Consider the following 13,642-nt stretch of genomic DNA (forward strand, 5'->3'; position numbering starts at 1 on the left):
TTAGGGTAAATGTTCTATTTTGAGCGTTTCTCATTTTGACAGGGAAAGACTAAGCTGAAGGTGAAATGACAGGAGGAATTGCAGACTCACCACCTCTCCCTTGCTTTGCTGTTAGTGACAGCTCTGTTGTGAAGTCTCTCCACCCATGGGACATTGGCCAGCAGCCCTTGCTGCTTGAAACAGGAGGAGGCTCCTGCATTTCCCCCTTCTCTGCAGTGTGGCAGGTCTTGCTCTGCCAGGAGTCCAGAAAATGTCCAAAATCATTTCAAGCTCCACCAAGGCGTGCCTGGAGCTGGGCTCACGGGGAGAAGGTGGTGGTTGTCTCTGTCTCCATGGCGAAGGAGCTCCTCTTGTTGTCACGGCACGAGGTGAGCTGCCAGAGGCGCTCCTGGCTCAGGCAGCCCAGCTCCTTCAGCAGCTTGAAGAGGTCGGTGCGGAATTTGACGCCGATGAAGGCGTAGAGGAACGGGTTGAGGCAGCATCGGAAGCAGGCCAGGGTGTAGGTCACGTCATCTGCCACGTCCAGCTTCTTGCTCTCCTCACAGGAGCTGGTCTGGTTGAAGGCTGAGATGGTCTTGGCCAGCATGACACCATTGTAAGGCAGCTGGAAGACGACAAAGACGATGACCACGGCGATGATGACCTTGATGGCTTTGTTCTTCTCAAAGTTGCGTGCCTGGAGTAACGTTTTGATGATGATGAGGTAGCAGAAAGACATGACCAGGAGGGGAATTAAGAAGCCAAACACCATTTGGGACACTTTGATGCCAGTGTTGAAGGTCTGCAAGTCATCAGCAATGATGGAACAACGGGGGCTGCTCTCCGAGTTGTTCACACCACTGTGAACCAGCTCAGGGATGGAGAGGATGAAGGCCAGGAGCCAGATGATGAAGCAGGTCACTTTGCTGATGAAGATCATCCGGGGCCGCAGGCGATGGGCTGAGGCAGCCTGGACGATGGCAAAGTACCTGTCAATGCTGATGGACAGGAGGAGCAGCATCCCACTGAAGAAACTCATTTTGCAGATGCAGTAGACAGCTTTGCAGGCAGCAGGCCCAAAAAGCCAGTGTGTGGCCGCACTCGCAGCCCAGAAGGGAAGGGTCAGCAGGAAGAGGATGTCTGCCACAGCCAGGTTCAGCAAGTAGATGTCTGTCATGGTCTTCAGCCTCTTGAAGTAGATGTAGGTGAGCATGACCAGCCCGTTCCCCAGCAGCCCAGTGAAGCAGATGAGGCTGTACATGGCTGGGAGGAAGGCAGCACGGAAGTTTCGGACCTCCTCCTTCTCACACAGGGACTCGAACATGCTGTAGTCGATGGTGCTGTTGGAGTCATAGTAATCAGTGACATTGTCCCCAGCACAGAACTAGAAGAGGAAAAAGAAGAAGAGTGTGTTGGGACAAGGGCTGTGTTGGCGGTGTGGCTGTGCAAGGAAAGGAGCCTGGAGAGAAGTCCCAGGGAGTTCCCAAGTGCTGTCTCATGCCAACATCACAAACAGAGCTGACACAACCTTGTGGCTGAAAGTGTTTCCCATAAATATGTGAGGTCTGGGGCATTTTGGGGGGCTCCAAGTGGGAATTCCACCAGAAATGTTTCGTGCTCGGCCAAAGTAACATCTGCAAGCCCTCAGATGTGTGGCAGCTTTCCAGAGTGTTCCAGGACCCACCTCCAGCTGTGTGTGCACAGCTGGCTGTCAGATAAAATGTGAGAAATAAAGCATCCTTGAGCTAAATTAAAAATCAACGGAGGTGCCTGTGAGAACGTGAGGAAATGCAGTGAGTGCAGCAGGAAGCTGCTTCCGTGTCGGGCCAACATCTCATTCAGGCCCCCGATTTCAGTTCTGATTATTCTTGTTTCATCTTCCTACACTGCCATAACCTGTGGGGCAGACAGAGCCTGCGGTATCCGTGCCCTGCTTTTGTGACTTATTAGTCTCCAGAACCTTCTCCCCATCTCACAGACATGAAAGGTTTCCCCTGGAATACCCCCACCCTTTATCGGAGAGCATCTCGGTGCTCTCCATCTTGGCAGGTTTGGCTTTCACCACATCCTGCCAGGCTGCCAGCAGTGAAAGGGAAAAGCAGGGGCTGCTCTGCTCTGTCCCAGAGAGCCCCATGGGCTGGGAGGTGGCCACTGCAGCCAAAGGACCAAGGACACCAGGACCAGCCCTGGATTTGGGAGCAGACCGTGGCACAGCTCTGTGTTTGGGGTCCTCCTTGCTGGGCCAGGGCACTCTGAGCACCAGGCAGGGCAGGATGCTGAGCTCTTCCTCCTCAGGTCCATCCCTCTCAGTGCTGGTTTGGTCAGAGCCAGCTCCTTGACCAGGAATTTGCAGGGAGCAGGAACTATCTGCTCCCTGCAATCAATGTGGTGCACTCCTATCTGTCCTGGAAATGCTCCTTTTGGGGCTAAGAATGGACTCACACAGCTCAGGACATCTGAAAAACTGCATTTCCCACCATTTTTCTCTGCTTGGTTTTGTTTCTCGTGTTTGTTTTTCTGTAGCTGGGCTCTGCTGTCACTTCCCACCTCCCCCAGATGGATCCTGGGGTGAGCAGCTGTGTCCCCACACATTTCTGGGACTGTGGGTGGCTGCTCTGAGTTTTTGAGATCTCCCTTTACCCACAGCACAAACCAGCTGGATTTCAACAATGTTGTTGAAAACATCTTACCTGAAAAACGAGTGGCAGGCTGAAAACAAGGGTGACCTTTAGCTGCTTGCCTAGGGAAGAAGGAGATGCTGTGTTAGTGGCTGACTGGGGGTTTCCACATGGTTCTTACTTTGAAAAAGCAGTGGGTAATGCTGTCCATGGCACTGTGAACCCTGCAGAACCCTCACCACTGAGGAAACCAGAGCCTGGGGGAGATGCCAGCAAGATAACCCAGGGTCATGAGCGTTGCTGTCAGAGCATGGTGGAGTCTCAGGAGTTTGGTCCCTCTGGCTTCACGGATTCATGGAACAGTTTGGGTTGGAAGGGATCTCCAAAGGTCATTCAGTCCAACCCCCTGCAGTGAGCAGGGATGTCTTCAGGACCCTGTGCAGTGAAAGCTGAGAGCTGAGGACTCTAAACTTGGCCACAATGCACCCATTCTGATTTTATCCATTATTTCTTCCTGCAGGTAGCCAGCAGCCTGTTCCCTTGTGTCTGAGCAGTGAGGGTGCAGCTCAATCCATGTGAAAATACCAAGCTGTGAGGGCCATAAATCTGGCCCAGCTATGCCCCTGTGGTGTTTGGGCTGTGGAGAGGAGAGCTCAGCTCCCCTGGGACAGATAGAACTGGAGCTGGCTGAAATTTATTGCTTGTCTCTAAATGTCAAGAGTTGGCTTCTGCTGCCTTGGGATGTGAAAATACAGGATGCTGACAGCTGGGAGGAAAACTGAATTTAGAGCCAGGTATGGTGGTGGTGAGAGCAATCTCAGCCGAGCAGCTCTTCCTGCTGTGGTTAGCAGGGCAGGGGCCAGGGAAAGCTTTCTCCTCACTGGTTTTACAGCTCCTACCAGCATCTACCTCAAGCAGCTGCCGCTGAAAGTTGCTCAGCTGGAAGGTGGCAGTGAGACAGCCCTGAGCTCCACTTGGGTGTGAGGAGGAGATGTGTCCCTCCCTGAGGGGTGTCATGGCCCAGGATGTCCCTCCAGGCACTGGGTGGTCCCTGCAGCCCCTCACTCCCTGTGGGTTTTCTGCTCTGGGGGTGCTGAGCAAGGAGGTACCTTTGGCTTGTTCCTCCTAGAACTCTGCCTTGCTCCTCATGGCCTGGTTGTTCATGAGTGTGGCCGATTCCTGTGCTCAGTGCCTGCTTGGTTGCAGTTTTGTGCCAGGCTCCTGCTCACGTTGCACTGCACCAGTGCATGATGAACTCCCACTGCAGGCAACTGCACCAAGTCCTCGTGTTAAGTCACATACAACAGCTTCACTAATATCAGACAGTTACCTGTGAGTGGGGATGTTTGTGATACCTGAGGGTGATGTGTGGCTCAGAGAGATCCTCAGCCACGTGGGAAACTCGTGGTGCTCATCCCCAGGCCTGTGTGAGCACCTCCCCTGAGGCCTCCTGGAAGCTCTGTCTCACCTTCCCCCCTGATTTTCATCTTTGATGCTCCTGCAGCTGTGTGCTCAGCTGTGTTCATCCTCTCCTCACCTTCTCCAGACCCTCCTGGGGGTATCTGAGGGGTTCCCATGGGAGCTCAGGAGGAACCTGGGGGGACTCAGGAGTGCAGGGCAGGGACTGAGGGTGAAGGGAGGCTCTGGCTGCTCTGTCCAGCCAATGCCTTCCCTCTGATCAGTCCCAGACTGCAGGAAGAGCTTTGGTGTCTGCTGTGGTTGTCACCCCTCTAACTGCTGCCCTGGCTTTTGCATATGATACCGGAAATACACGAAAAGCCCCAAGGACTAGGACCCACTAGGTGAGTTTAAGCAAGTTGTGACTGCCCTTCCTGCCTGGAATACAGAGTCCCTGACCCTGCAAACACCACAGCAGCCTTTACCCTGCTGCTGCACCTTCTGAGCAGCCTGCTTTCCCTGGCACTGCTGGAGCTGGTGCTCCTGGCTGCCTGTGGATGGGTGATGAGTTCCTGTGCTGGCAGCTCAGCCCCAGCAGGAAATTGCCCCTGTGGCTGCTGGATGAGAGGCAGAGAAGAATCACCCTCATCCCATGGAGGAAAAGCATGCACATAAACCAGACTCCATCCTCTCTCTGTGGCTTGGTTTGCAAACTCCAGGTCCAGCCCTGACTTTGCCAGACCCAGCCCCAGCCCTGGTGAGGGCTCCTTTGCTCTCCTCTGTTTTCTTATCACCCTGTGAAGGTCTAGAAAAACAGGACTGAGAACGTGACTCAACCAACTCCTGAAACAGTTCAGCTGATATCATTCCTTTGAAGATCATCATAAGTTTCTTTTTTCTCCACTTTTTCAGTTGCTGTTTCAACTGTCTTAAATGTCAAACGACTTTTCAATATGAAGAGAGCCCTGTGCTGTTTCTGCCCCTCTTCTGTGCCCCCACCTCAGGTTACACATTTGCAAAAGGACAACCACAGAGGCCCTGCTGCCTCCTGCTCCCTCTGTGCCAGTCTGAGCACGTTGGTGTCACTGGTTTCAGTCAGACTGGACAGGACTTGCATCTCCCCAGCTTGTCCTGTGGTCTGGGGCAGAAGCAATTATCATGACAGGAGTCTTGCTCTGCAGCTTATCAGGCATTTTAGGTGCATTTCTTTACTTTTTCTTTCCTTTTTACACCTCCTGGCAGTTGGCTGCTGTGGGTATTTTCTTCAAGTTTTCTAAAAGTTTTGTTCCTCAAAATATTGAGGGAAAAAAAAAACCCTCTCAAAAGTCCCTGCAGCCAGTTGAACTAGAAACCTCATTTATAAAAATACACCAAAACCCCACCACAGCCAATGAGTCAGCCTGGCCCTACAGCCCCGTGGCAGCCCCCTGTGTGTCTCAGCTGCTTTGAGGCCATTCCTGTCCTGAAGGACCTGGAAATGGATGGAAAGTGGAATTGCTCCATGGGAGTGAAGGAAAGGAGGGATCTGTTCATGACAGGGGATGGGAACCCCTCAGTTTTACAATTTTCCTCCACAGACCAAGCCCAAGGTGGTGGGGGATTCATCCCTTGACAGCTGCTGAGATGTTCTGGCTCTCTCAATAGCAAAGAGAAAGAACCAGGTGGTTTTAAGCCCCAGTTCAGGTGCCTGGGGTGGGCACCTGGGGTGGGCACTTGGGGACACTGCTGTGGCAGAATGGGGGTGAATTTTGGACAGGCAGATCCCTCCCAGCTCATCTGGATCTCCCTCAGCATCAGCTCCTAAATGTGAGCAAGGTAAGAGCAGCTGCAGGGGCAGTGAATCCCATCAGGTGCACCCAGAAAGGCCTCTGAGAGTGGAAATATTTGGTGGCAGGACACCTGCCTGGAAGAGGAGAGAGACACAGCCCTGAGGGTGATTAATGAGATCACACAAATGAGCAGGGCAGCTCCTGAGGCTCTGGCTGCTGATACAGCCAAGGGATGCACGAGGGCAAAGCAGGAGCTGGGAATGCTTTATGGATCAGATGCATGACAGAAAAACAGGAGATGGGAATGCTTTAGGAAGCATTGGCAAAGCTGAGCAAAGTTGCTCTGGCCAAACCCTCGTGGTGAAAGAAGGTTTTTTGGGCCACCTGGAATTGCAAAGCCTCAGCACACGTGCAGGCAGTGATTAACCTGCTCTCTGTGTGTGATACATGTACCAGCTTCTGGTGCCCCTTCTCCAGCAGTACAGGAGGCTTTTGGGGGAAGAACCAGATATTTCTGAGAAAAGTTAATCATACTTAAGTGATCTAACGAGTATTGGCAGTTAGCAGCCTGTTCTCCCCCTTCCCCTCCTCACAACTGGCAGAGGAAGGACACTCATCTCAGGAGTGAGAGGAGCCAGTGAAACCCAGTCATGCTCTTATTTCATGTGTTCACTGCTCCATCACAGAAGAAAGTTAATAATTATTGACCTCCACTCCTTTCAGGAAACTGTGAATCAAAAGACAAGATAAGGAGAAAGAAGCAAGTAAAAAAATTTCCTGCAGAAGTGAGCCAGGCGTGTTTTAAAGACAGCACCACGGTGGTGCATCTTCCAGGAAAATGAAATATTCCTCTGAAATACAATAGTAGAACAAAAAACCCAAAGCAGGAACATTATCATAATCTGGTCAGGTTCTCACTAACTCTTTATTTTCCCTGTCCTGATTGACCTTTCCCAGGAGCTGCCCCCAGACACTGAACCCCTTGGAACAAGCAGCCCACAAAGCACCCGCAGGATGATGCAGAGGCCAGAAGTTTAAACGAGAAGAATGATGTGTGGTGAGCAGGTCCAATTTGGTGTTTGTTTGGATGCAGGCATTCCAAAATCCAGGAATTTCCTAAGCCATAGATTTCCAGAGGCTCTGAGGAGAAAGGAAATTCCCTAAACTCATTCCCTGCTCCTGCCTGGAGGGTCCTGTGGGACGTGCTCCCTCTTTTCCCTGCATCTGCATCTCTGGAGCATCCCCAGAGCTTCCTTTATTCCCCAGAACTTCTTGCATCCATCTCCAGAACCTCCTGCATCTCCAATGCATCCTGCTGTCCCCAATGCTCCTAGAGATATTTTAAAATAGAAATAACTTGCAAAAGATGGATGGACCTAATGAACAAACTCAGCTCTTCTTCCTCCCAATTCCTTGATTGATTCACTGAATTAAAATGTTGTCAGGGAGAGTATTCCCTCTCTCTCTCTCTCTACATATCTCTATTTTTTTAAAATTAAGAACACAGAAGAAAAGGTGTGAATTATGCGAGATTCCATTTGCTTCAGAACAAAAAGGCCCCTTAAAATTGCCAATTGCCTCCCAACCTCTTTTTTGTGTCTGTTTCTGAAGTGATTTGAGGTTTTGGAGCTTCTAAAACAGAACTATGATTTTTTTTTTTCTTTATAGTAAAAATGAGGAAGGTGAAAGTCTTTTATACTGTTTAAATACTCTAATAGAAGTGTTCTACTCCTGTGTCACAGGACAGGGACTGGGCATCATTAACAAAGCTGGAGGCACAGCCCAAGGCTGCAGCCCAGGTACTCACCCCCATCCATGGTGTGGTTCCAGCAGGATCCAGTCACAGAGGTAGGGAGAGCATCACCCACTGCAGCACAGCCTGCCCTGCTCCTGCCAGGGACCCTCCTCGGGGAACTCTGATTTATACTTCCTGCACCCCCGTGAGGAGCTCACGGGCACCCTGATGTCACTGGCATGCAGCAGACCCTCCTCCTCCTCCTCCTCCTCCTCCTACTCCTCCTCTGGTGTTCAGAGCTGTGCTGAGCTCTGGGGGTGCTCAGGTGCTGCTCGGCGTGCTCTGCACACCCAGAGCTGTCACTGACACTTGGGGAAGTGGAGAGGGCTCTGCTTTTGGGCTGACACATGAGGAATGGTCTGTGGTGAAGGAAACAGGGGAAGGAGGGTCTTTCTTACCTCCCCTCTCCAGCAAATCCTGCTTCATCAGTGGAGCCCTCAATGCTGGAGGAAACAGGAAACAGGAAACATCCCATCCCATCCCATCCCATCCCATCCCATCCCATCCCATCCCATCCCATCCCATCCCATCCCATCCCATCCCATCCCATCCCATCCCATCCCACCTACAGACCTGTTTTGGGAAGGCTGTTCAGGATGAAAATCTCAGTGCACAGGACTGCCCATGAGCTGTTGCTCACTGCCCTTCTCCCTCCCTACACTGTCAGCAGCTCAGTGACTTCCCCCCTTTCTTTTTCTGGGTATTTTTATCTTCCCCAGAAGGTTCTGCACTTTGTCGGTGTCATGCCTTCCCCCAGAGCAAACCAGTGGCTTTCGTTTGGTGTTTGCTTTTTGTTTGGATCTACCTGTCCAACCCAGTTTTGTTTGGTTGGGAGTCAAAGAGGGCTCTGCTCTTGAACAGACGCCTCAGATAGAGGGGTTGTTCCTCAGACAGAAATGTCTCCAGCTCCTCACAAACTCACTTTTTTCCTGAGCCAGGCTCACCTAGAAGTGATGCCTTTGGCATCTTGTCCTCTCTGTCTTATGCTCAGTGCTGTTACTGCAGCCAGGTGGAAAAACAGGGCACCACAGGATGGAATCCCAGCCTCCATTAAATATACCTGAAGCTGAGGGTAGTTTTGAGGGTTCTGTGGGCTGTTTTAGGTTCTTTTTGAAAACTCAGATCCAGTTTCAGACCCCCCCTTGATATGATCCCAGCCCGACTCCAAACCCTTCCCAGGGCTGCTGTGGTTCTGAACCCATTCTGGGGTGCTGAGAGGTCCTCAGGGTGAGGATTTTGGGGTTTTTGGGGCAGAGTTCTGGGGCAGGAGAGCTGTGACAGTTTTACTCTGCTCACACAAGGTGACCCTCCCTCTCCTCGGCGCTCTCTGAGTGCACGGCACCGACTCCTCTGCACCTCACCCGGCACTTATCTCACCCAGCACTTATCTCAGGTGCTGCTCCCATCTCTGCAGCTATTTATTGCTCTGTGTGCCTTTGCTCACCAGGTAGGCAGGCAGGTACCCTGCCTCGAGAGCTTTATCTCATAACCACTTCCTCCAAGGAGGACCTGAGATGAAAGACTTCCCTTGGGTACCGGCAGAGTACCCGGAATCCAGGGGTGTAACAGAGGCTTCACACCAGGTCACAGCTCTGCCTGGGATGTGCAGGGGCCCCTCGGGGTGCTCTGTGCTCACCCTGCTCCAGGGAGAGGCAGCAGGCAGAGTTCTGGTGGATCCATCCCCATTTCCATGCTGGCTGAAGCCAAGGGTGAGAGAGGCAGCTTGGTTTCTGCACTTGGTCCCAGGATTCAGCTTCAAAGTTTTGGTGCATGCTAAATTCTGTGGTGTTAGAGCCCATCCAAGCAAACTGTTTTTTCTTAAAAATAATGAGAATATTTAAATTGGAATATTTAAATGGGAATATTTAAAATAAACAATTTGTCTGTGTATGACACCGAACCTCTTGTACAGTCACGTTTTACACCCAGAGGGTTCTCAGAACATTTATTAAATATTTGCTTAATTTGATTGTGTATATTTTCAGCTTATTGCCTGAGTGATTCCATCTCTTGGACACGTTGCCTGAACTTGGGTGCCCCATGAGCTGCTTTTCACAAAACTGTGATCCTGTGTGAGCAGACAGTGCCAGGCCTGAGCTGTGCCCATGAAAACCATTGCACTGTGCTACTAGAACCTCTTTGTTATTCCAAAGTTAATTAACTGTATAAAAGGAATCAAATTACCAGGTATTCCAGTCTCTGGGTGCCTCTGCTCCCCTCCAGCACCCAGGAGAGTGATGTCAGTGATTTAAACCTGCTGCCAGGCTGCAGCAGGAGCTGGGTGCCAGCTTTCATCCATAAACTCAAAGAAAACGCAGCCCCTGATAAATTCCACAGGAAGTTGCTCAGAGAGATTTTGGTTCAGTTCTCATTGGTTCCACTTGAACTGAAATATTGAGTTGAACTGAACTGTGTAATCCTGAATTGTCTTGACATTAAATTGCAACTCACTCAGCAATGGAACATCACAAGGAAGTTAGCTCTGGTTTCCCATCCCTGGCCTGTGTGTAAAACTGGAATTCCTGTGGGATGTCCAGGAATTCAACACAGTCTCACAGACATCCTGAGGTGGGAAATACCCCAGAGCTCCAGGAGAGGGTTCCCAGGTGCCTCGTGCAGGCTGGGGCACCTTGGAAATCAGAACTCAGGGCTTTGCCAACGGAGAAGGAATTCAGTCTGAGAGAAGCACAACACAGGATGTTCTTACATCCTGGATTCAAAACTTTTTCATATTTTCCACCAGTTTTGCTTTAGCTGATTTGAGATGGATACACCAGCTCTGTCCCCCTGTTCCTCCCTTTGGCTGACATGAGCCATGGGAAGGTTTGTCCCCGTGGCTGGAGGAAGCCAGGGGTGCCCAGACAGAAGCGTTGATGAGTTCAGGGTGCCCTTTCCCAGCTGTACTTCTCAGTCACATCCTTGCAGTGACATCAGGAGGGACCCTGACGTCTGTCCTGCTGCTCCCTCTGCCTGGCAGTGCCAACCCGAGGTGCCTGGGATGTCCCAGCTCTGGTCTTGCCCCTCCTCTGACGTTCTGGGGACATCCAGGGGGGTTTGTGGTGGAAGTCAGCAGGGTCGTTCCAGGGGGGTGCTGACGTTGTTGTTCCTCAGGCAAATATAAAATAGCAGAAGTGAAATCGTGAGTAAATTCCTGACCTTAAGAGTGGCACCAAGCTGGGATTCTTCACCCAGCCGAGTTCTTTGAGCAGGTGTAGAAACGTCTCATGATTGTGATCTCACCACCAGGTTATTAACAGATCCTTATCTCCCAGAGGGAGGAAGCAATCTGTGCAGCACCAGGCTCACATTGGGATGCACAGCTGCCCATGGTGTCAGCCACAGCAGAGAAAGGCACACCCAATGTCACGAGGAATTCACCTGCTTTGTGCCCACATCATGTCCTAGGTGATGGCCTGGCTCTCCAGTTCTTTTTTTGAGGAAAAAGAAAAGATTTACCAAATTGGCATCTGCCCTGCACTAAACAGTTGGACATCAATGAGAATTTCTTCATGGGCAGGGTGGTCAGGCTTGGAAGGGGCTGCCCAGGGAGGTGCTGGAGTTCCCATCCCTGGAAGTGTTCAGGGAATGACTGGATGTGGCATTCAGTGCTCTGGTCTGGTTGGGAAGGTGGGGATGGGTGACAGGTTGGACTTGGTGGCCTTGGAGGTCTTTTCCAGCCTAAATAACTCTATGATTCTCTTCCATGAGAGCAGCTCCCTCATCCTGGAGCCCAGAAATTGAGGTGTGAAGAGGGAAGCACACCTGGAGATGGCAGTGGGGAGGGGTCAGGCTGGCAGGGACAGTGACAATGACACTCCCCTTTCCAACCCCAGGGAGGGGTGACCAGCCACTGACCATGTGCACTGCTGGTCCCTGTCTCCCTCGGGGCAGGGCTGGGCAGCTTCCCATGGCATCTGTTCCCTCCTGTCTGCCCACAGAGCCCAAGCTGTGTGCAGAGGGACTGTGATGAACAAACAGATCCTTCCTGGCCTGAACATGAAGGAAAAACAGTGGTCACCTCAAAATGATGGGTGGGAAAGGAGAGGTGATTGAAAATGGGAAGAAAAGCTGGAATGTTACAGAATGTTACATTCTGTACATACATATGTACAATGTACATTCTGTATGTACATACATACAATGTACATTCTGTACATACATACATACATACATACAATGTACATTCTGTGCATACATACATAAAGAATGTTACATAAATACTGGAATGTTACAGAAACTATGTTGGGGGGGCATATGAGCACCAGCTGTGTCTAGAGATGGTTTGTGCAAAGTGCTGGGCAATTCCCACAGGATATCAAACACTAGTGAGCAGTGAATAATTTAGAGACAAAACAAGATATGGTTTAGGGAGATAAAGGGATATTGATTAAAGAGATAAAGCATTATGACTTAAAAATAATTGGGAGTTGAAGTGTCCCTGAGCATCCAGCAAACATCATTCCTGTGAGCTGTGTTCCCTTGTTCAAAAGGTGGAAGGTTTAACACCAATCTGATGCTGCCTTTGGCTGAAAACTGGATCTAGAAACTGGAAATAATCCCATCAGTGTTTGCTCCAAGAAGAGCTCATCCAGCCTTCTCTGTTACAGATCTGGTATTTCTTATCCCTGGGGTTAAAAAGATTGTAATAAACCCATGATAATGTGATTTTTTTTTGCTTGGTTTTGTTACTGTCATTCTTTCTGGTTTGGCTTTCCCCACCCTAAAACTGGTGCCAGAACTAAAATGGCTTTTTCTTGACTCTTTAACAGAATCGGGTGATAAAAGCAAATTTAAAGTGGTTGTTGACAGAAATTACTGACTTCTGGAGTGACAAGTGAAGCTTTACGTGATTACTTACAACAAAATAAGACATCAGTGTGAAACGCGCGAAACCACTTCAAAAAACCCCTCGAAGACTGTGGAAAAAAACGTCAAAGTGAAAGAGGGGAACTGAGAGCACAAACAGCACAAAAAGACAGACCTGAAGCGGGATCTGGGCTTTCAGATTCAAGTGCCTGATCCCACTTGGTCATCATGTCCTGATGGGAGAGGTTTGCCAGTTACTGTCAGTAACACTCTGCATGCACAGGGGATTTCAAACCCAGGGATGCTCTGGGTTCCAAGTCTTGAGCAGGTGCTGCAACTCCTTGGAGGCACAAACAGGCTTGCCTGTAACAGTCCAGGATGAAACTGGAACTTGCTGGGTGCCTGGCTGGGAGAACACATGGAATTCCAGCCCCTCTGGTATGATCAACCCCCACTTCTGCAGTGCAACACCTGCAGTTCATATCCAGGAGCCTCAAAGCTGCAGGTGATTGACCTGTGAGCATCTCACCCTGATTTGGCAAATTGCTACAAATGCCTCACACTGTGAGTTGGTACAACTGCATCTCGCTCTGAGCTGGTACAACCAGCATCTCTCAGGGTCAGGGGAGTTACACCCTCTTATTTTGTTGTAAATCATCATGTAAAGTTTCACTTACGACTCCAGAAGTCAGTAATTTCTGTCAAGCACTGAGCATGAGCTGCCACAACTGCTGCTGGCTGGCACTGAGGATCCTGTACAAGAAAAGCACTGCTCACTTTCCCAGCCAAGGCTGGGGCTGCGTGTCCTTCGGGCAGGTTGATGGGGACTCCTGGTGGCAGCGCCTGCTGCAGTTCACACACCTCTGCCAGCACTTAACCTGCCCCAATTCCATCTCCAGCTGGCCATGAGGGGTGTTTTCCCCAGCATTCCAGCACTTGGGACTGCTGGGAAAGCACTTTTCAGTTAAGGGGATGAAGGGAGGTCACACAGGAGCAAGGACACCACGCTGCCATTTGATGGTGTGGGGGTTTGGTTTGGTGGCTGAGTAGCTTTTGATAAATTGAGGGAAAAAATCAAAAATGGCTTTTTTAATAAAACACTGAACAGCAAAGCCTGCCTGGCTGCAAGTTCAGGGCAAAACCTGGGGAAAGAGGAGAAATAAACCATTGCTGACTCCTTGGGATGGGGCAGGCACAGAGGCTGCATTGGAGCTGGTGGGAAATGGAAAAGCACATCCTGGGGTAGAGGAGGGACGTCAGCAAAGGCCTGAGCAGAG

The 13,642-nt window shown here is 50.6% G+C and overlaps 1 protein-coding gene across 1 annotated transcript; it reads right to left on the reverse strand.

Annotated features, from left to right (window-relative positions):
• Positions 1-298: 298 nt before the first annotated feature.
• CCR7 (C-C motif chemokine receptor 7) lies at positions 299-1,363 on the reverse strand. Its single transcript, XM_059489253.1, has one exon. The coding sequence runs from the start codon at positions 1,301-1,303 to the stop codon at positions 299-301; it is 1,005 nt and encodes a 334-aa protein (XP_059345236.1). The 5' UTR covers positions 1,304-1,363.
• Between the last annotated feature and the right edge of the window lie 12,279 nt (positions 1,364-13,642).

This window comes from Ammospiza nelsoni, chromosome 26, assembly GCF_027579445.1.
Source record: "Ammospiza nelsoni isolate bAmmNel1 chromosome 26, bAmmNel1.pri, whole genome shotgun sequence".
NCBI classification, from domain to species: Eukaryota; Metazoa; Chordata; class Aves; order Passeriformes; family Passerellidae; genus Ammospiza; species Ammospiza nelsoni.